The 23,290-nt window shown below is 34.4% G+C and overlaps 2 protein-coding genes across 2 annotated transcripts; one reads left to right on the forward strand and one right to left on the reverse strand.

Annotated features, from left to right (window-relative positions):
* Window positions 1-27: 27 nt before the first annotated feature.
* On the reverse strand, window positions 28-14,164 carry LOC135696296 (uncharacterized). The gene is made up of 7 exons (XM_065215646.2): window positions 14,059-14,164; window positions 11,025-11,181; window positions 9,999-10,084; window positions 9,341-9,359; window positions 6,592-6,685; window positions 5,064-5,151; window positions 28-1,914 (listed from the first exon to the last, which is right to left on the reverse strand). The coding sequence occupies exons 2-7, from the start codon at window positions 11,152-11,154 to the stop codon at window positions 1,765-1,767; spliced, it is 567 nt and encodes a 188-aa protein (XP_065071718.2). The 5' UTR covers window positions 11,155-11,181; window positions 14,059-14,164; the 3' UTR covers window positions 28-1,764.
* Window positions 14,165-17,495: 3,331 nt separating this feature from the next.
* LOC135696257 (protein PBDC1) lies at window positions 17,496-23,277 on the forward strand. The gene is made up of 9 exons (XM_065215589.2): window positions 17,496-17,627; window positions 18,636-18,701; window positions 18,852-18,911; window positions 19,486-19,526; window positions 19,769-19,820; window positions 20,191-20,238; window positions 20,862-20,929; window positions 22,149-22,192; window positions 22,467-23,277. Exons 1-9 carry the CDS (start codon window positions 17,604-17,606, stop codon window positions 22,700-22,702), a joined length of 639 nt encoding a protein of 212 aa, XP_065071661.2. The 5' UTR covers window positions 17,496-17,603; the 3' UTR covers window positions 22,703-23,277.
* Window positions 23,278-23,290: the final 13 nt, after the last annotated feature.

Here is a 23,290-nt window from a genome sequence, read left to right on the forward strand (position 1 = left end):
CATAATCAACAATCATCAATCGTCAAGATCATCATTTAATCACCATCATGTATATGATCATGATATAGTCATTGTAAACATCTTAATCACCACTGCCACAATATTTAATCATCATTGACAAAGCAGCTCTATCAGCACAGATTTCTGTATTGCAACAACTGTGGATTAGTAGAGAAGTCTGAAGAAAAAATAAGACATCATTGCTAATCGCCCCAGACCCTTGTCATTTGACCTCTCCCATTTCGAACCCCAAAATAGCAGCTTCCCACCCCCAAATACAAATTAAAACTCTCATACCGTTATTTAACAAGATTAGTCTCTTCAAATCAAACTTGATAAGGGGGTGGATTTCCTCATTGCGTTGGCAATTTAAAACATTGAACATCACCTTATCAGAGGAGTACGCCTGTAGTTAGAACGTATTTCAAAGTGAATCCAGTATACACGGGACATTGTTTTTGCTTAACCGCCCCTTTTAAATTATTGTTGATGGATTCGCAAGCTAAACCTATTAGCTGAGTGGAATAATGTATTCTGTTACTTCATCAACATAACTTCGTTTGTCCTTGTACATGAAAAGCCACAGAAAGCAACATGTATTATTTAAAAAAAAGGCTTTACTTAGTTTTCCATAGCTAAAGCAGCAGTGTGTAAGCAAAAACAAATGACACATCTAACTAATTTTTATTCTGGAACGAAATTTTCATCGTCTAATAGAAATTCGTAATTTAAATTATCTAAACAATAACGTGCTCTTTACTTTATGAATGCCCCACTCTCTTGCGGGCATGAGATGTCCTCGCAAGAATTCAGAAAAAACAGACTGAATACTTTGAACAAAGAGTAATAAATAGGAAAGATTAGAACCAATTAAAACATTTTCTCACTAACACATTCAAGTCATTAGTTTCATTAATGTGGTTATATAAAAATAGTTCTGACAACCAAACAATTCTACATATATTAACGATGGTATGGTTATGAATAATAAGAGGTAGAAAATCATTAGCAATGATTTTAGAAAATATGCTTAGGTTCAATTTCATATTCTTATCAAAATGTTTCCGAAACGCTAAACCAACTTAAAATTTTTATCAATGTTGAATCATTTTGCGACCATTACTTTTAATTAACAAAAAGCTATTAATGTGCATGAAATTACACAGAGAGTGAACGAAAACAAACTAAATGGGTAATGATGAACAAAGCAGAGTAATGGGTCTTCCTTAATTAAAAGCAAAGGTGTCTATAAAGATTCATGAACGAAAATTGACGTCATATCGGATTCAGTCACCAAACACGTGGCCTTTCAAAGGAACAAACCAACATTTCTAACTTAAAAACGAGGCTATTTCAGTGGCGTTTCTGGTTGGCTAATGCAGATATTAATGTCGATGGGAAAGAAGATATGGACAAAGTGAAATGTTCAGTACGGAAGCTCAATGTATTTATATCTATAGAAAATTGCTAGAGGGAAGGACGGCACTACTCAACAACTGGGCAAAATCAGGGGTGTAGAGCTATGAAATTAACAAGAGGGAGGCCCTTGTGCAAAACATTGCAAGAAAAACAGAATTTGCTTCTTTTGGCATTAACAAGGGGGCTCAATCCCCTCGAGCCCTCCTACCACTACACCCCTGGCTAAGATGAACTGATAAAACTGAACTGACTAATCTAGGGTTCTAGAAACTGCAAGACCTGTTGGGTTTGCAAAGTTCAACAATGCGTATAAATTACATTAAAGAATGAAGAGATGCTTCGGTTTTAAATAAATATTGGGTGGTATTGTTTAACATTGAGTTTTCTGCGGCACGTGGGACATTTCCGTTGTATCCGCACAGCCTCCTGCAAACACACGTTACAAAATATGTGGCCACATGTCGTTGACACTAACTGCCTTGTCCCTCGATTTATCTAAAATATAGAATGATCGTGATTTAGCTGAAGTTTCTGACATGCTTAGGAAGTAGTGCAACTCGCCAGAATCTTATCTAGTCTTTAAAGGCAACTGATTATGTCCAACTGATTTTATCACACCTGTAGTGTGATTTTATCACACATGTAACTGGAATATCTCAATGAATTTTATAATGGATTACTTTTTCAATTCAATTGGATTAAAGATGTTTAAATAGAAATTCTAAAATGTCTCTTTGTCGCCGCACTGGTTATCCTTTTTGTTACCAAGCTGCGTTTTCCGTTGCCTCTATATTCAGGCTCTTGCGCAACCGACATGCTTTGCAGTATCTGTTTTTAATGCAGGAGAAACGATGTACTTTTTATTTTCATAAAGTATGATAATAAGTCGGTTTTGACAATATGCTGGCAAAGCATGCCGGTTGCGCAAAAGCCATTACGTAAAATTATAGAAATCGAGAAGAATTCCTTTCTTCTCCGGATACTAGCGCATATGCTGTTAACAGAATTTAAAGCAATTTCTGATATTTTGAGGTTTGGAATTTTACAAATTTAGAAGAGCATGTGTCTTCAAGTGAAGCGCCATGTGCTCTTAAGTAGACCACTTGAAATTGTGGTAAAAAAAACTGAAAAAGAAGCCCAATGTGCAAAAACATAGCATGCGTTTTGGTGCTTCATTTTATCAGTTATTGGTTTGACACAGAGTTAACCCTTTCCTTCCACTCTACATATCAATCATTTTAGCGATTATATTTACTTTAAGTCTACAAGGGCAGCCATAGATCATTATTGAAATTTGGCAACAATGTAACAAGAGAGGGGAGAGAAACAGTAAGTGGCTAAAATTAGTCATCAGTGACTTCTTTCAGCCCTCATTTAACTTCAATGAAATTCCACATTCCAAACAGATTGCTTGATTTTGAATAGTCGCATTGCAATTTGGGTACTCTAAAAGGGCACTGGGTTAGTTTTCGTGTTCCAGCCCATGTGCTGTTACTCGAGGTGTGTTAGTATCCGGGGTAATAGGGAAACTAAGGATTTGAACCTTGTTGCATTAGTTCAAAAAACGTATGGGGGCGCTGTAGGGGCTTTATTGCCTAGAAAATCCATAAAATATTTTTAACCATTGATTTTGCTTCAAGCAATCTTTGAAAGTTTTAGGAAGTTCCAGATCCGAGTCTTCATAAAGTTGTTTTCAGTGAACGGAAGACATCTAGTATTTGCATTTCTATATATTTAGTATTTTACAGTTGCTTGATGATGGCATAAAGCACGAAACTCGGCAAAGCAACTTAGAACCGTCCTGTTCTATACACCAAATAGTGTTTACAGCTCTGCCTATACGGTATCGAGCACTTTTTGGCAGTAATATCACTATATAGTAATATATAGTAAACAGTAATATCACTATATATAGGGTTATACTGGACTCAAATTGCTACGAAATACTCAAATTGCTACACATGAAAATCTCCAAATCGAACATTTATTTCAAAAAGATGTGCTGAAGAAGGGTATGGGGCTGCTATCCCTACATTTAAAACTGAATCATAGAAACAATTAATGTCATCCCTATGGCTTCTATGTTGCTTAGTAGGCCTTTATCTTATACTCTTTTGTGCTACTTTTGTAGCATGAAGAGTTCTTATCATGACATCAACACTCTCTTTCTATGACATTATTCATTAAGGAAGGTGGCGTTAATTATTGATTGCATCTATAAAGCAGTCTTAAAGAAATTTAGCAACTTTACTGCAATTACGAATCGAGAAAAATAAAATTTTTCTGGATGCTGGTCTTATGATAAAAGAATCCTTAGAAAGTGTCATAATGCGTGCGTCACAACCTCGCTTTCGTGCTAATGCGAGATAGGTGTGGCAGTTGCAGTTAGTTGAGTTGACGAGTCGAGTCGAGTCGAGTCGAGTTCGCGAGTAATGGAGTTTACAACAGAGTTTTGAGTTATAGCTTTAATAATGTAAATAGTTGCTACGTTTATGGAAATAAGATAAAACCAAGTTCAAGCTCATCATTGTAGCCCACGTCTTACAATCCTCACAACAGGAAGCAATTGGCCTAATAAATGAAGCTTGATGATAGGGTGATGGGAAGATTGGCTTCGACACGATCTCTACTACCAGGGCACACGATCTCTACTACCAGGGCATACATCTACCAGGGCACACGATCTCTACTACCAGGGCATACATCTACCAGGGCACACGATCTCTACTACCAGGGCATACATCTACCAGGACACATGACACACGATCTCTTCTACCAGGGCAGTATCATACAGATTCTAGTGGCATGCAGTTTTGTACAGCCAAAAACTTTAAAACAGTGAATCAGAGGGCTGAACATAAACTTCAAAACAAGTACAGTAACTAACAGAAAAGAGACTTGAAAATGGCTTTGAAAAAAGCAAACATTTCACAACATATTAACTAAAAGCTTTTTCGTCTGACACTCCTCAGAGCATTAAACGTCAGAAAAAAGACTCTATTTCACTTACTCCCTTCGTGCTATTCACATAAATAAAAATGGGTGAATACAGAAGTATGTGGAGTATGACGTTAATGGACTTCAATTGTTCAGTTTTTCAAATTTAGGTCATGTGACTAAGCTGTAATATGACGTTAAGAGCAGTGACGAAAAAAGCGGAATACTGGTTTTGGTTCTAGATATCATAGTAAGACAGAAGACCAAGATAACTTCACACTTGGAAATAAAAACGATTGCTAAAAAACCAGACATTTGGAAACACACTAAAGCTTTTCGCCTGACACTTCTCAGAGTATAAAAAGTCAGAACATAGATCGAAAACTCTAAGCTAGGAAATATATATACCTAGTTGTGGATCGAAATAAATTAAAATTTTTGATAATTTTTAAATGCTTAAAGGATAAACTATTTTATGTACCGTCGAAAATAATAGTTGTAAATTGAAAATAATCAGTTCAAAATACTTGCTAATTATAGCTAGGGTCTTTTTCTAAGGTAGACAAACATTCCAAAGTTAAACAGCTTTCATCAAACCCAGATAATGAACATAGGTTTAACAGAGACCTAAACAATATGAACAGTGTATAGCGAACAACTTAAACTTTTTCTAAAGAAGATAAGCTACCAAAAAGTATGACACTCACCCGATCGCTATCATCCATACAAACAGGACAACATATTTTTTTACTAGAGTTTTGCTCCGGCGAGCTTTCAACTGATTGGGACGGAGAACTAAAAAGAGAGAGAATGTTCCTTGAAATGAAAGCAATCACAATGCTACAAATAAAGACTCAAATGCTACGAACAAAATTGAAAATTAAGACACAGTTCCGTTACACAAACTTCGCTTCTGTGTTACAGAATCGAAGGTAGTAAAAAAACCCTCAACCATTAAGGTTTTTAAAAATTTGACACCTAATCTGCAATGTCAAAGATAAAGACAAATATGAAGAACTAACTATATTTCAGTGAATCCTCTTGATATAGGACCTATCCCTCCCATTGCCTAACACATGAGTGACATCCCTACCCCAAAATTGAAATTCTTAACATTCCTCGTATGTTGTAGCAGTCCAATAGTTAGGGCGCCAAACCGTTTCATTTTCCTCAACCTTGTCGGTAAGATCCTCAACTTTGTTAGGAAGTTTACTATCTAGTGCGTTTGAAGACTAAATATGCTAAACCACTCAACTAAATCAAATATGATATTACTAGAAACAGCAGCAGAAAAAGAACACAGCAACAAATGTACTAGCTTGACTATCGCAGAGGGAGGCAGTAGGCAAGGCCACAACTAAAATGGATATGGTGCCTCACGGCCGCCATAAGTGTAAGGTGGTATAATATAATGCTGCACACCTTAACGCCACCTTAACTTCCCATTGAAACGGCACTAATTTTCAACAATGTCTTCTCAGGTATTTTATCGGTATTATCGCAATTTTCAACACACTCCTTATGTTCCTTTATTATTAGGAGCTAAAATGCCTGCCTAATGTCATGGAAGGCATTGTAGCCTCTAAGTCAACGAGGGAAAATCAGCCACCTCCCTCTGAAAAACAATCGAAAATCGCATAAAAACAAGGAACAGCTTAATTATAACAGCTTGTCATTGACTAATTTGTCTTTTTTCTGAGAAAGATTCTCATGAACAAGCTGGGTTATTATTCGAAACCCTCTGAAATATATATACGTTTCTGAGAGTTTTAGCAACTTATGAAATTTTCACCTAAGAATAATTAAACATTTTAAGGAACGTTCCGAAAACAATCAGGGGTAAATCTACTGAAAACAGTGACATTGCTCCAAACCATCGATCGGTAGATTGAACAGCATGTTTAAGAAAAGAATTGCATGGTTTGTCACAACAAACACATTCATGGTCTTTCTACCAAAATTTTGACAAGACAAAAAGCAAATTCCAAAAAATTAGAGAAGTGTTTTCATCGGCACTTAATACTTTCTTTACATTTCATACAAAAATTTACAATTCGTTGTGATAGTGCGAATGGCTTATGAAAATACGATAGCACAATTTGATCTCAGATTTTACTTCTTCTCTTCCATCCACAGGTGAATATTGGCAAATGACAATGTCATATGAAATGCAACTAAAAACCTTTCGAGTCTTTAATATATATATATATCTAAAAAAGCCACCAAAACCCATACCTCGATTCTGGAATTATTTCAATTGAAGTATCATGTGAAGTAGATTGACGCTGTCCATATGGATGGGACGATTTTTGCTGTCTTCTTGAGCGAGCTAAAAATTTACAAGAAATATATCAATAATTAAATATATAAATATCACATAAATACACAATAGCGATGCGCATACAACTACTGTGAACCAGCTGTAATCTCATTTGATGATAAAAAAACCGACTGGGACGGAGCACGTTTCAGTTTCAGTTTATAATTTCAAAATTCCTCTGCATAAAAACAATTTCAAATAAGCTAATTAGGTGTAAATAAATACAAATACAAACAATAACAAGCAAGAAAAAAAAATTGTAGACTTGCGTGCAGGGAATTTCTTAATGAGGGGCCCTCTGAGTAGATAAACTAGTCGAGGAGAGAGCACCACCTTTTTAGAAAGGGTTCAAAATATATTAATTGAGGATTTATTGATAAATGTGAAAAAAATGAAACAATAATTTATAACTTTTGGTTAAGGTGCTTTGAGGAGCTAGATACATAAAATACCCATCCAACCCCAGGAGCACTTTCAAGTGATAAGCCCGATTTCCGCAAATGACTTTGCATATCAGACAGCTTTGAAAAACTATGCAAGTATGTTTTGGGGTTAACAGAAGCGCCCGTTTATAATGTAACTGTGCAAAGGCTCTCTGAAAGTTGAAATCCCTCCTTAGGTTTGTCAATATATTTTTTTACGTGGTGTTAGTTGATTTTAGTGTATAGGCCCAAAGGTTTGGCTAATATTTTAACAATTAGCAATAAGTAGTTTCTATTTATAACAAGATATTTAAATACATTTGGCTAGAAGGATAAGGTATTATTTAGTTGGGTCTTTTACACTTTTTCTATTTGACCAAATAGAAACAGCAAAATAGTCTTCTCCCTTGGTTCATAATGCAGTTATGATTCTTTTTCATCGAGAAGATATATATGCGAAGGAAGAAGATAAAAAATAACAAGGCGAAAAACAACAAGCTCTTTTACAATAAAATTTTATCAATATGGCACTATTCTGACATGTTTGGGATTTTGACGAAAGGAAACTTTGCAAGAGGGCAGAAATGTTAACAGAGATGTATTTTGATACTCTCACACATCAAGAATGACTAAGAAAAATTTACTGAGAATGATTTGATATATGCATGTGAACGGCCTTTCCAGTTCCACTGTAAGCTTTGAAAGAAAGATACAGACGGGCAACTTTAACCAACTTAACGATGAGCTAATCGTCGCAGAAGTCCGAAGATGCCAAAACAATGCCTTGCAACTTCATGTGCATTTATTAAAGGCACTATCTCCCGTTAGTCAACCGTTTATAGTTGACAATAGGTTTTGCAACGTGTTTGAAATCGAGAAAATATCGAAGATTAGCCGATTGACAACGCAACAATAGGTCTTTTATATAGTCTAACCAATAAGAATTTAGATGGCCAGCGAAATGCGTCGGGACATTGTGCCTTGAACTGGCACCAACCCTAATTATTGTCCCTTTACAAAGGGACAATAAAGATCATTCTAGGGACAAACTTTATGTGCACGATAGTGAAAAGCTGGCGAGTGAACCAAAGTTAACCCTATTCAAGATACCATCCCTGACAAAGAACAAGACAACAATCTTCGCTCAAAGCATCGTTTTAGAAATAAGAAATGGAGAAAAACAGAATGCCCCCTTTTATCCCAAGACTAACATTCCAAAAGCCGATAAAATAGATTCTGATATGGTTACATTTAACTTGTCATGGCTTGCTTTGAGTTGTTCTTCAACGGGAAGAAGAGGACCTCTGAAAACGAAACATTCTCAAAATAAGTGAGAATATTTAACTGAGAATAATTTGATAAGGTTTCTAAGATAAAAATCAAAGCCAATGTGTCAAAACCAGGAGCAGATAAATCACTTGAAAATGAGATTTAAAGGCTTTTGCGCCACCGGCATGCTTTGAAATTATATTTTCAAAACCGGTCTAATATGGTACTCCAATTAAAAAACAAAATACAGTCAACAAACAATTCTTCTCGAGCTGTTCAAGAGCCTTTAAATCTTAGGTTGGATCCCACTTAATAAACAAACTCTGCTGAAAACTGAAAGAGACAAGACATGAAAGATTTGCGAAACAGTTCTATAGAACCTAGGGCGACATACAAATTTAGAGTACCAAAGACAAGCCATCTGAGGGAATCGAATTTCACGATTTAGCATCACAATTTTGTACTCATTCGGCAACAAGTAGCACTGTCTGTTTTCAATCATTTTTTTATCGAAATAGTGGAAAATATCAGTCACTGGTCAAGGGAGTTTCACTATTTCACTCATGCCAGACATCTGTAATACCAGACAAAAGTGGAGGTGGGAGGATAAAAGAAAACAATGTTTTTAAGTGCTGTTTATCTGCTTATATACCATAATATCATAAAAACTATCAATTAAGATGGAGAACGGTCAGAGCTGCATTACAAACAGCACAAACTGCATCAAACAATAAGCGGCCTTTGTAACAATGTTGCCCAGACGCACCACTCTAGCGACGACAAACAGATTGTGGAACTAGATAAAGCTTTGGAAAAACGTTTGTGGGGAGCAGGCGACTTTAATGAAGGCTTAGAAGAATTCCTAGGTTCCATAACTGGATTACAGTAAATCAGAAATTATGATATTATTAGCAAGAACCACCTCGGAGAAAAATGTAACGAGGAAAGGAGAACAAATGATGCTAGGACATACCTCTTGCTCTCCTTAGCGGCTGCAAGAAAAATATCAAGTGCTTAGGTATAAGGTTTTTTAATAAAACGATATCAAATGCCACATCACTTAAATATTAAATACAAAAATACAAAAAGGTTCTTCTATCTTTGTTATAGATATAAAAAGTTTGCCATTTTTTTAAAAGTGGCTGAAGGGAGCTGTGCTTTCAAAAGCACAACGGCTTATGTCAGGCTCTCCAATTTACATTGTAAACGGAGAAAAGACTCCTTGAGCGTATATACAGTTAACCCGGACAATACATACCATGGAATTCTTTCGTTCAAACAGAAAAATTCAAGATACTTTAGTACATCGGGACTTATAACGTGTTGTAAATCCAAGATTAAGAGAGAAATTGAAAATAAGAAGATACTGAAACCTAGTTTTTACTTCAATCGTCACGTTGATGTTATGCACTTTAAGTTTCAAGTGAAACAAAAAATATTTCAAGTTGGATTGAGAGATTTTAAGGCAATACTATATTATCATATCTTTTATCTTTTCAGAATGATGACTCCTACTCAAGAAAAAATGGCACTTTCTTATTTTTACATACATATCAATAATCTCAAGGTTCTTAATTCATTTTTAAAAGGTGTATTGTTAGCTTGTTCACGAAGGACTTTATGAGTTTTACCTGACGAGGAGTATCCTCTTTTGTTAAATCGACAAATGAAGTAGCATTATCTTTTGTCAGATCGACAACATCTTTGATGACATCCTCTATATAACAAAAATAAGAAGAACAATTAACGAATTAAGAAAATTGATTGGCCACTGATCTTAACACAGATCAGTGAAACTTGACGATAAATGGATGTTTGCCATGTTTGTGTTATAGGGTTATCGATTTCATTCTTTAACATCTTAAAAGTAAGTGAAGAAATATCACATTGAGATATTTCAAAATCAAAGTATAAAAATTTAGAACAGAGTAAAAATCAATATCTTATCACAAAAAATTATGATATGATAAAACTTTTCTTCATTGAATTAGTTACTAGATTCATTTTACTTTGCTCAGCTTAACCTCATTAAACATCATGCTTAAACATATGGCAAGCTTTTTGGGCTTTCTCTTGGCTGTTTACATTCAAATAAGTGTTCATTTTATGTATATATTTAGATGGGGGCCCTTTGCTTGATAGCTTATGAGTGTATTTTCAAAGAGTCCCAAGCTTACATTCATTGCTATGTTTTGATTATTGCATTTTGTACTGGAATAGAAGTCTTGCTCATTGAACTGAATTGACAAAAACCACAAAATCTTTAACAGTATCAGTAAAGAAAGGCAAATGGATCAAAATGTTTCCACATATTTTAGATAATATAAAAATATAGAGATCAAATAAGCACCACATAAGTAAGAAACTTTTATCAGAAAATAAAAAATATTTCAATAGGATACCACTACATTCTCTAAATTTTACAGCTATTTTTCCTAAAAGAAAAATCTCTTTCAATAGAACATTCAAGAATTTGAAAGTTTTATGTTCTTCCTAACATTTACTGTTGGCTCAGATGGAGAGTGGGATTGAACTCCCAACTGCTTGGTTGTATTAGAGAGTTTTACCAACTGAGTTGAATTCTTGTTTTGCTCTTCCTTTCTTACAAACACATCTTATAATTTCTATAAAAAAACAGCAGGTACAAGGGAAATCACCTCTAACTGTAATAGCTTCAACATCTATATATGCACGGTCATCTGTAGATCCTCCTTCTTGTTGATTGACAATAACAGAATTTTCGGCTTCTTCATTATTCACACTCTGGTGTTCTTCAACTTGCTCCATTTAAAAAATTAAATAGAATTTTCTTACCTGTAACAAGAATATATATTTGTTGGTTTAAAATAAGTAGTAGACTTTTGAATATTTGAATAACATGCAGAATTTAGCAGTTCTTCTGAAGCACTAGAAACAGAAACAAGCTACAGGGATCAGTAAGGAGTATTATTTAGAAAAATATTGAAAAGTAAATCTTGAAAATCTTTTTTCATTTATTGGTCATTCATGATAATACCTTGCTAACAATATTTTGAGATAATCAAGGACAATTATGTGCTCAACCAAGCACTTCAACACACATCTACAAAATTTCTAGGAGCTTGATTGATTGAGAGCCAAGCAAGTTTATATTGTTGAAAGCTAGATGCAAGAACCAAATTTCTTTTCAATGATATTTGGTAATATTTGGCAACATATTTTTTTGATACTCCGTGAACTGAAATGCAAACAGACTTATGTAGCATCAAAGGGGTAGCTGTATATAGGCTATTTGTTTACATTAGAAGTTTACATTCTATTTATCACAACAAAGTTTTCATCTTGAACATATTTCAGCAAAGATTAGTTTTTATGATTGTATTCATATATAATTAATTATGATAAAAATTCACACAAATCACTATGTTTTAACATAATTTATATCTTGCACTTTGAAAAAACAAACCTCAATTTTTTCAACTATCTTTGACTACTAAATAAACTAGCAAGCTACTATATCCAGCCATCAAGCACCTGACAAGTCTAAGGTGCTCAGTTTGGTGAGCACCTGTTTTGTTGATCCTCACAAGGCCTGCTCCATTTAAATCATTGCCTGGTGATGCCAGAACTGGATCTGGCATCAATAGACCTTTCCCCTTATTACGTAATCTGTTGTGATCGCACAGTGTAAACTTTTGGACATTTGTTTATATTTTCTGTGACAATCTTACAAAGTTTCTAAAATTATTGCCCACTGTAAAATCATTGAATAAATTATGGAAAAAGATGCATATTGTATTGAACAGCCTATCCCTAGTTTTTTTAAACTCTTGCCTTGGATCCAATGCTGCAGAAAATCTTTATGGTGTGAATTTGACTGTGACCACGAATGGCAATCTGACAAAGCAAGCAGGCCTGATGTCAATGGAGGAAAGATTAAAGCCATTCTTGGTGGATTCACTTGCTGTGTTTCTGAATGTTTCAGTAACAGTTCGAAAAACCCTGAGCTTTCTTTTTATTCTATTCAAAACAGTAAGAGAAGGGATAGCAAGAACTTTGTCATCAATGGTTGCATATGATATCTTGAAAAACTGTTGACAACCTAGGTGCAGGTAATAGAGTATGCTCAAAGCACATAGAAGGTGAGACTGTGAGACTTACATGAATAACATTCATACGATTGTCCCAAAGAACAAACCTAGAACAGAGCCAAAATCAGAGCGACCACTTAAGCAAGAAACAGGTCTGCAAATTTTCAAAACACTACCTCCATGCTTGAGAATCTATGTTTTGTATAAATGGGTCATTTTTGCAGCAGAATTTGACAGTTGAGGAGGAAGGGATTAAGGCAGCTTATTGCAAAGAACATATTTTAAGTATATAATGAAAATGAGTTGATAGGAAGAATAAAGAAACTTTAATGCGAAAACAACAAATTAAAGAAGAAAAATCAAGAGCTGAAGATATAGTCAGATCCAGAAAATTACCATACTTTTCAGCTGAAAATTTTAAAAATGATCAGAAACTTTTAAAGTTTGGCACTGGTCTACCTGATTATCAGACATTCAAAATTACATTTCAATAATTTGGCCCAGTATTACATAATCTGATCTTCATTGGCTCAAACACAAATGCCAGAAAAAATTGATTTTGTTGAATAGGTAAAGAAATACCCAAAGAAAGGCTTAGATGCAGAACAGGAATTTGTCTTGCTCTTGTCAGATTACGAAATGCCTTCCAGAAGAAGATATAGCAAAAAGAACATAAATTTTCACATCTCAGTTTTCAAGAATTTGGATTACATGGAGGACTTCCTCCACAGCAAGTTCATATGTTGATAAGAGAATGGTAAGTGTGATCCAAAGCTACACAGAGAGGCTGTTGGTAGTTTAATATATTTGATGACATCCACAGGACCAGATCATTGTTGGCGAGTCATCAAGTTATCACAGAATTGATCCAATCCACTACGTAGTCATTTGACAGTAGTGAAGTTCTTACAAATATATTTGAAAGGTACTTTGGAGTATGAGTTATGGTACAGGTAGTGCAGAGAGAATTTGATTATAGTAGAACCTTAGATTATAGTGATTATAGAGAGAACCATAATTTAAGGTTACAGTAGTGAAAACTGGGCATCCTGGCTAGATAGGCAAAGTACCAGGGGATATTGCTTTTTTGAGTGATACAGCCCCACCAATCTCTTGGAAATATCAATATCACTAGACGTTATGAAGCGAAAAAAAGAGCAAAAACTACCTCTTAACTTAGCTTCTCCGTCTATTTTCCATTTGAAAAGATAAAATAGGTCTTCTTTCAAAAAGCAATGTCTCGAATCTCGACTGTTGATAATATCGTTGTTATATAACAGGCCTACTTCATTAGGCCTAATCATTTCCCGCCGTGAAAGGAACGTAATTAAACGAGTTTGGAAAAAAAAATATTGAACTAACGGGCACTTTTTTACGAAATATTGTTTATGCATTTTTTATATATATTCCATATGCCTTTTGCGCCTGTGCTTTTCAGTTTTTAAAAACCAAAAATTCCTCACCAACAAACGATCTTGGGGAAGGCCTAACCCCAACAACGACGAAGTAGATTTTTGGTACATCATTGGTAGATGGCCAACTATGTTTTACATGCATCCTTGTTTTTTACAAAGTCTGTGTTACATTATATCTTTTCTCTGAACATTAAGAAGCTACTTACCTCTCCAACTATTATCGTTAATTTGCCGCTAACATCATTGGGTACATAAATTTGGCGCTACCGTTTCCAACAGGACAGGTAAGTGTATTTGTCATGCGCAGAGTGCCGATTTAGTGCAGGGAAGCACGGAAAGAGACGTTTCATTACCCTAAGCCCCCTTTTCCAATTTCGACCAAGAATGATAAAAATAATTTAATGGCAAGGCTCTACGTTTCTTTCTGTGGTATTTCTAATTTATTATAAAGTGGAAACTTCTTGTGAAATGTTATCTGGAGTTCCGACCAGCGACGTAGGGAGGAAGCTAACCAAAATGGTACTAGGGCGCAATTTTTTAAAGTGGCACATCAATTCATAAAGGAGGGAAATCGTTAACATACATGCAAAAGACGGGTCATGTAACTAATAAGATTACAACTAAAGTAAAAAATTGTTCATGTTCACATTTTAAGAGAAACTTATTACGGGAAACTTCAATCTTCTCCTTCGAAGTTCGATTTCATAGACTTTTTGAAGGGAATTCAGGCGAAAAAGTTCTGATTCTTTTTTATGCGATTTTAGTCGTGGGAACGTTAAAACGTTTATAGTTTTTTAAGGTTTGTGATTGGCTATTTATTTTTAGCGAAACTCTCACATTTTCTCAGAGCTGCATTAACCACAGGGCACACTGGACACTGTCCCCAGGGCCCTTCTCGCAAAGGATTTTTCGCAAAGGATTTATGACCAAAATCCAATTTTTCGACAAATTTATTTACTTTTGGGTCTGGCCCAATTGCAGCCTTTATTACATTACTTCATCACTCCAGAACAACCATGTGACAATGCTTCTAATATGTGCGGGAAATTTACTGGGGTGCAGGCAAGAATTAAGGAAATTGACAAATGTGCACCCCTGCACCCATTTGCAGTTTATTCCAGAGACGGGGCCATGAAATTGGACCTGAGGCCCAAAGAATCAGGTTTACTAACATAGGAGGAGCCACCATGGTTGCGTTCGACGCGATAGAAAATTTTTGAACGGCTTCAAATGCATCTCCCAGACTAAAATTTAGCAAATTTCTGTACCGCTCAGACTAGACACTTCGACGATTCTCGGAAAAGGCACTGATTATTGATTTTAGGAAAAATTTGGGGGGGGGAGGAGACAGACGTTGGGGAAAGAAAGAAAGGGTGACCTTTGGTTCAGAGTGCACATCGATGTGAATAGCAAGAAGCTGTTGTATGGACTCATTGAGAGATTTTGCTTCCTGAACAGAAATGTGCATCTTCTTTGTCTCGAGTATTTTCAGTAGGCCATGTTTACACATCCAAAATGCAGACATTAAATATACATAACAGATAAATATACAAGTTAGTAAATGGATATAGGAAAATCAAACAGTATATAAGCAGTTTGCTCTCTTTTTATTTCATACTTTGTCTTCAAAAATAATAAAAAATACGGTCAAAAAATTTTGGCTATGAAAATATGGCGCCTTTCCTGTATTCACTCGATTCGATTTGAAACATAGTAACTGAATGCTGCATTCAAGTTGATGCATTCTTTTAGTCACACTATCAAAGGCAGAGAAAGTTTTTTACAGCTTGTACTTATGTATAGCTGGACTGGAGCATTAAAACAAGTTAGCAAAGAACCAAATAAGAAAGCGAATGTGAAAGAAAGGAAAGGTAAAAACATTACTTTTGAAGAACAAGCCTATCGCTAAATTTTTATTAGAACTTAATATTGAGGGACATGCTGTTGCAAAAAAGCATCTCTTCTTTGAAGAGAGCAAAAGTTAGATTTAATCCCTACAATGAAGCAAGGTCGTGTGACAGGGTTAAGTCTAATGAAGGGGTGTAGAGCTAGGGGGGCTCAAGGGGGCTGGGCTCCCATTGTTGATGCCGAAAATTGGCAAATCTATTCTTTTGCTATTGTTTTTCGCAACATTTTGGGCAAGAGCCCCCTTGTTATTTTGATAGCACTACACCACTGGTCTAATTGCAACCAATTTTGGTCTGGTGAACTACTTTAGACATATTTTTATGATTGTTCCAAATTCGAGTGACAAAACACAAAGCAGTTCGAATAGTTTTCTTATTTAATCTCAAGATATGTGTTATTATGTTAACGCAATCCTCTTGCCTGCTGTATTGTTTTACAAAACAATATTCACTATGGTGTTATTTTGAGGTACGGATATCCAAACGGGGGCCCCGTGATATCATGTGCTCAGGGCCTCAAATTTTCTTAATGTGGCCCTGCATTTTCTAAAATTGTAAGGCATAAGTTGGTTGAATTTGAAGAAGGTATGCAAATCTTGCAAGTGAGATGTGTCTTAATGTTCTAGTTTAAACAAATTCAAAATGGATGATGTTTTTGTTATTGACCCATCTCAAACCATTTTTGAGCCAACGGAACGAAATGATTGACAAGAAGGTCTAGGCTTGCTGTCACTCATGATACTCTGGATAATCTTAATATACAAGGTTCCAACAGGAACTGTCGGCTGTATCGCTCAACACGGACGGTTATTCCATGCTAGGGCTTGGGGTGGGATTAATCTTCTCTAATGCAAGACAAAATAGCTCTTTATACAAAATTCTTCGTTACGTGTTATAAGTTTTTTTAATAATCAAACTATTATATTTTCATTCTGGTACTAAATTCATTTACTAACTGTATAAGTGTTATAAGTGTGCCTTGGTCCCCTCCCTACTTTTCCTCGGAGCCCTGGGAAATCAAGCATTTCAGCGGAAAAGAGATTGACATGGTACATATGGTTTCCTTGGGTGCATAATAAACGCCCTTCCCCCACTTACAGATTTTTTCAATTTTCTCTGACCCTCTCTCTATTAAGGACCCCCGTTAATTAGTTTTTTTGGTAATAAACCTTGAAGGTTGACCTGGAAAATTTTTTTCTCCCAAATCCTCCAGAGTTTTTTATCTGTAGTCGATGTTCTCTCTTGTATTTTGCATCTTTATCCAATAAAGAGATTTATTTTGATATTATTTTAGATTTTCCCAGCCCCGTGTTTTTCAACCTCTCACATATCAACTCTTTTTTGAGATTTCAAAACCTTCCCCTGCTTTTTCCGCCCCCCCCCCCCACATCTATTGAGCACCTATACGGATGCATAAGAGTAATAGCCTGTAAGCTCAATTTCGAACCGAATCCTCTTTCGAACCCAATTAATTCACGCAGTAGTCATCGATGTAGTAAACTTTTTGAAAATTATCAATGAAGTATTTTACATGGGCTCCGAAGCAGGTTGGAAAGTGGAGGGGGCAAGGGAGACTTGAACAATCATAACAAATTACTTTTTAAAAAGCTCTGATGTTTTGCAAAATATTTTGCCATACACCCCCTTCGGCAGTGGCCCTGTTTTTATAAATTTCAATCAACTTTTTTAGTCTCAATTTGGATCCTCGTTTTCAAATAAGCTTCGTTATCGAAAGAAATTCACTTCAATTTTCGTAGCAACATAAAAACACGAGGACTGAAATCCCACAGGAACTGGCAGGTGAAGAAGGAAAAAGGGCATTACATTAAAGATCTAATCGAATAATGGAAGAATTTATTTCATCTTCGGTGAGACATGTGTTATGTCTTATTAAAAAAAATTAGCCTTATCAAATTGGTGTTGTCATTTTGTATCATAAAGAATATCACAACTGGGATTCTAAAAATCACCATCGAGCATGTTTATGTTATGCTCAATATTTCATAATATGCCTACAATTACAACGATCGCTATTGATTACTATACTGTGACTTGAAATGAGTTCTATCTCCCCATATTTAAATTTTTTTGCAAACAAACACTTGCAAACATGATTACTCTTTTCTTCTCCGTTGCATCATCAACATAACAAGTTTGAAGTTTCAGGACTTCCAAAATTCCATTACCTTTATTTTGTTTTCGCCGCGACTTCTTCATTTTTAAATAGCACTTTTAGGGCTTGAGATTAGGCTATGCGCGGAATTCACACGAAAGTCCATTTGCAAAAATGCGCGGACGGGATTTGAGCAAAAAATTATACCCAAACTTTGCAGTCTGGAGTATCTCGAAGCCAGAACAGATATATATTCAATTAAGATAAATGGTGTCCCCACTCTTAATCTCTGGAATTAATGTAGTCAGCAATCTCTGACTACAAGAAACCCTTCTTGGAAACATATGAGGCTTGAGTGAGTCTGATTTGAGCTGCAAGCTTAGTTCCTTAGATTTGTTTGTAACCAGGATGGAATCCCTGTAGCTCTCACACCAATATGTGAAATTCAATGAAAGATTGATAGTCCATGTCTTATAAACCTGGTTTAACATACACAGATTCCACACTATATTTGCAGGCAATAGCAGGTTATTTTTTAGAATAACTGGAAAAAACCTTTGCTGATCTCTACTAGAAAGTAGTTGAAGTCTAGTTGTTGAGTAGTTGTTGAGCTAACTCGAATAAAACAAACAAGCTAAGAAGGTAAAAATTTGTGAAGGCCCACTTGATTGAGAAATGATTTATTAATACGGTAAAGAGGTTTTTAATATATGTATATATTTGATCAAATTTTGAATTTGAAGTGTGTATTTTATCATTTTAGGGAGTTGAAAATGCATACAAAGCTGCAAATATGCTGAGCATGGATGCTTCACAGTTTGGAAATGATGTGAGCCATATGCTTGTATTTTCGTTATAAGCTCAGAGTTTTGTTCTTTCTATAGAAAATAGAATAAACCTATTCAACCAAAGTTTTTTGCAGTTTAAAAGATATTTTTTATGTAAGCTTAGGTTCTTTTCATTTATTTTCTAATTATAGGCTTCATATGAATACATGTGGGCAGTCAAGACCTTCAAGTATGCAGAAACACACTTTAAGGTAACAAACATATACTGTTAAGTATTTTCTGTCTACAAAATGTCTACAAAGTGGTAACTGCATGAATGTTTGTTATTTTGATCAATTTGACCAAAGATTATTTGTATATAAGTAATGGAAGGCTGTAATTATTTTGAGAACCTGTACTTGTGAATTTTTGTGTTATGATTTTATAGTCCTTCTAAAAGGTTTTTTAAGAAAATACTTTATGCTTCTTGCATAGCATTATTAAACATATAACATGAACTAAGTTCTGGACTTTGTAGTCATTAATATTATCTTATCTAATTTAATTATAAATAATTAAATTATGTTTTATTGTACTTAGGATTTTTAGAAATTTTTTACGTTTTAATAATTGTACTGTAATCTCATATTTTATGCTCTAATTTAACTTTATTTACTTTTTTCGTTGTGTCCCCAATTAGCTTGTAAGCTAAATATTTTTTGACACATTAATAAAGATTTTGATTGATTGATTGACTGATTGATTATTCTTGGAATAAAGTTGATTTAAATCCATTTTGGGTTGAATTGATCCAAAATGTTAACATTTCTCTCCAATTATTTGTAGCTTATCAGCACCTTTGACCCATCAAAGCTGAGACTCACAAAGTAAGTTTCAGCTTTTCTATCTTTATTTTACTTTTACTCATTTGTTTATTTCTGATATCTAATTTAAAAAAACTATGAAATATCAAAGCTATATTCCTGGAAATTTTAATCATTGTAAATAGATCAATGGTGCTATGATTGTGATAATTTTATTGGTTGAGATATTGTATCAGATCAGATAATTTTACAAACAATTTTAAAACCATTCATAGTTTGTATATTTGAATTGCTTTTTCCTTCAGATATGATGACCAAATATATAGAATGTTCAAAAGATATTTCAAAAACTTTAAGGTATGGTGTTCCTGACCTGATTTGTTTTTTTGTGAGTAAAATGAAATTCTCTACACATTTGTAAAATTTAAATCAAAGTAAAAACAAACAACAGTTTTATTTTCTATTATTTACTTATTGAGGAAAGCTTTGTGTCGTTTCAAGGCTGAACGGCTGTAAAGAAAGTCATGGGAACCCATCAAGTTTTTTTCTTGGTAAAATGATCATCTCCTATTTGCCCTGTACTCCTAGTATGCCTTGTAATGATAAGGCAACAAGGAGTTAAGAGATGTTTGCTTTCACTTCAGTATTCTGTTGATTCACAAGTAAACCATAATGTTTGGTAGTGGTTTACTTCAGGTTTGCAGTCTAAATTGCTTTTATATTTTAGGTTGACATTGTTGATATAGAGAGTTTGAAAACGGAAACATCAAAGGCAGTAAGTTTCCTCTCAAGACATACCTGTTTTAAATTTCTTTCTTTATTATTGTGTGAATTAAAAATAAAGCAACTTTTTCTTTGTGCTTTAGCCACCATTTCTAAAACGTTTCATACCAGATCTTGAATAGTTAAAAAATATTTTTGAATGTAGGCAAAAACCGCTTCCTGTATGGTTTTGCCATTTTTTTTAAAAAAATACCTTTCATCAAGAAGAGAAAAATCAAATATTTGGATTTTCTTTTATGAACCTGTCGTAAAATTTATTTGTTTTGATATTCAAATGTGTTAAATTTCCAAAGCTATGAATGTATGTGGGTGTTTGAATTAATAAAAACTATCCATGGGGGAAAAATCTGTAAACAAGAATCAATTCTTAAGCATAGAGTGTCCAGCACTTCAGAATCTGTTCAAAAGGATTTGTAGGTTACTAAATAAGAAACTGCTTTTTAAATTGAAAAACTTTTGGTTGATAATTCCTGGAGCCAAAACAGATTTTTCTACTATAACCAAATAAGAAATGTTTTGCTGAAAGTGTTTAAATCGATTACTAATAATTTAGTCTTTGATATAGGTTGTTAAGACTTCAATATAAATTTCTAGCCTTTTAGCTCACTTTTCTAGAGATGGAGACCATTCTGTGAGCTGTTTAAAGGCAAAGTAGAAGATTATAATTTTGGAACTCTACTCAGGTATGCAAAATGAACTTTCATTTTATTTCAACATGCAGCAAAGAAGCCAAGCAGCCAAACGAAGTGGAAATATTCAAGCTTACTAAGTTCAAATTAAAACAAGTTAAAAAACCTTGATTCAATTTATTTAGACACTGAAATGATCTCAATTGGTGGCTTTAACGGTAGACCAGAATACAGTTAGTCTAATGAGATATTTCATTGTGAAATACGGCCATTAAAGATGAAAAATCAGAGGGGAAGATATAAGATGAGGGTGTGAAACTGGGTGAGGATATAAGATGAGAGTGAAAAAAGGGGTGTGGATATAAGATAAGGGTGGGAAAAAGGTTATTTGACTTTTTATTCCAAAATTGGTTTCCCTGCATCAAAATGCTGGCAGTTATGGAAATTTTTGCCCCTATTTGATAGCTCTTGCTTCTGATGAAGCAAGCCTGACAGGCATTCTCGTGCAACAGCTTCTTGTTGAATTATAGATAAAAAGGTAGATCTAACCCTATTGAACTTATAGCTTTTTGAAGTTGAGAGTATAAAGAAGCAACCAGTTGAGGTTAAGGAATCAGTTGAGAAGAAAAACATAGGCCAACCAGAAAAATGCCAGCATGTGAACAGTATAGTTACCTAATTACTTTTAAATGCCTATAACCGGGTATATATTTTCTTTTTTGATTTTTTCAGCACTTATTCTGATGCTTTAAGTACTAAAAAGTGTCAAATGAAAAGCTTGGGTCATGTTGTAAAATGTTTGCTTTCTTCAAAGCCATTTTCAAATTTCTTTATTAATTGCCTTTTAATCATCATTTAGTATAAGTGTCACGACTGCTTCATGAAAAATCCCCCTCATATGAATAAGCATTTGTGCATAAAGGTTATGTGCCAGGGTCAGATTGAAATAAGAAGGGAGTTAACACAGCCAGGAGTGAATGTTGTCAGAATAATGTCAGGCGTGATTGTGAACAGACTACTGTTATGCTCTGCTACAAGTTCTGTTTATTCAGTTGTCAATAGAAGAACCCTAATAGCTTTTACTAATTGATGCTCTTTTAATTATTTGACATTATTGGTAAACCTTTGTACTTACAATACATGCGAAGAAAACTGGAAAAGAATCTAATCCACTCATGTGACTACCTAATTTAAATGTTTTATATTATTCCAGCTACTTAAAAAACATTTCAAATTTGTTAATAGTTAAATTAAGTTCTTTTATTTTTCTTAGAATGGATTGCTCTAAAGGGTATTTGGAAGATAACACAGAGCTTGGTATAAATCTATTCATTGCTTTGTATCATAAACTGTAGTAACCAACTACCCAAGTGGATAATCCAAGTTTTTTAAAACTTTTAGTCTTCTAAATATTCTACTCGATCACCTTTAGATAAAAGTCAAAATTAGTTGAACATCAAATTTGTTGAACATTTTTATTTTCATAACTAGTAGAATTTGATACCACTATTGATCAAAATGTTTTGCTAAACTTAAAAATAGTAGAAAAAACACAAGCTCTTTGCTGATATATGTTTGTCAATTATTTTAGTCACCAGAATTCAATTTCTTGCAATTGAGCTGGCAAGAAATCGGCGTGGGCTCAACCAATTCCATCTAAATGAGGACAAGAAGACAGACAACGATGTGACATCAGATAAACAGACTGTCGAAAAAGCTTGTACTGTAACAGAAGAAGGGGCTGAAAGCAAAGAAATTCGTCATGCAGAAGAGTCCAAAGATATCGAATGCGGTGAAGAGGCAGCCCAAAGTAGCTTATCGAGTTAGCAAATGCCTCACTCACTTGCAAGCGCTTTTTCATTATAATATACAAAGGTAGTGACAAAGTATAAATGTGCTGGATAGTAAAAGGAAGATAGCCACTTGACAGACATTCAAAATAAGATATCATCTCAGTTTTTTAAAGGCCATGTTTTTCTAAAGTTACAACTTATATAGAAGGTAGAGTAATTTTACAGTACAGTAGAGGGCAAGAAATACTAGATAGATATTTGTACAGAATGAAAACTGCAAAATTGGAAAGTAATTGGTTCATTGTTTAGAGAAAGTCCAGTAACTCACAAGAGACTTTCAACACAATCCAATGGTTAACCTCAGCTGATACATTGATGGATCTTTCCTTGATGTATTACTTGATGATTTTTAAATAAAGATGAAAATAGTATCAGTATATTCTTAAATTAAGTTTTTTTTCATTTAATTTTGCTGGGAATACAAATAAAAAGCTGAAAGCGGCCAGCAATGGGGTACGCGATTTCCATTGTGAAATAAGGTTTGGATTTTTCTAGAGTTATGAATGTAGAATTGGGAAATGTTTTGTTGAATAAAATATCCTTTTCCTATGTATTTCGTCTC

The sequence above is a fragment of the Rhopilema esculentum genome, chromosome 14 (assembly GCF_057945365.1).
Source record: "Rhopilema esculentum isolate cy_ngs chromosome 14, ASM5794536v1, whole genome shotgun sequence".
Classification (NCBI taxonomy): Eukaryota; Metazoa; Cnidaria; class Scyphozoa; order Rhizostomeae; family Rhizostomatidae; genus Rhopilema; species Rhopilema esculentum.

Excerpts from the sequence above, each read along its gene's own strand:
- LOC135696296 (XM_065215646.2), bottom strand. The coding sequence starts at position 11,154 with ATGGAGCAAGTTGAAGAACACCAGAGTGTGAATAATGAAGAAGCCGAA. Across the intron at positions 5,152-6,591 it reads GAAATAATTCCAGAATCGAG|TTCTCCGTCCCAATCAGTTG; the intron begins GTATGGGTTTTG and ends CTCTCTTTTTAG. Across the intron at positions 1,915-5,063 it reads GTATGGATGATAGCGATCGG|ATAAATCGAGGGACAAGGCA; the intron begins GTGAGTGTCATA and ends TCTATATTTTAG.
- LOC135696257 (XM_065215589.2), top strand. The coding sequence starts at position 17,604 with ATGGAAGAATTTATTTCATCTTCG. Across the intron at positions 17,628-18,635 it reads AAGAATTTATTTCATCTTCG|GGAGTTGAAAATGCATACAA; the intron begins GTGAGACATGTG and ends TTATCATTTTAG. Across the intron at positions 22,193-22,466 it reads GGAAGATAACACAGAGCTTG|TCACCAGAATTCAATTTCTT; the intron begins GTATAAATCTAT and ends CAATTATTTTAG.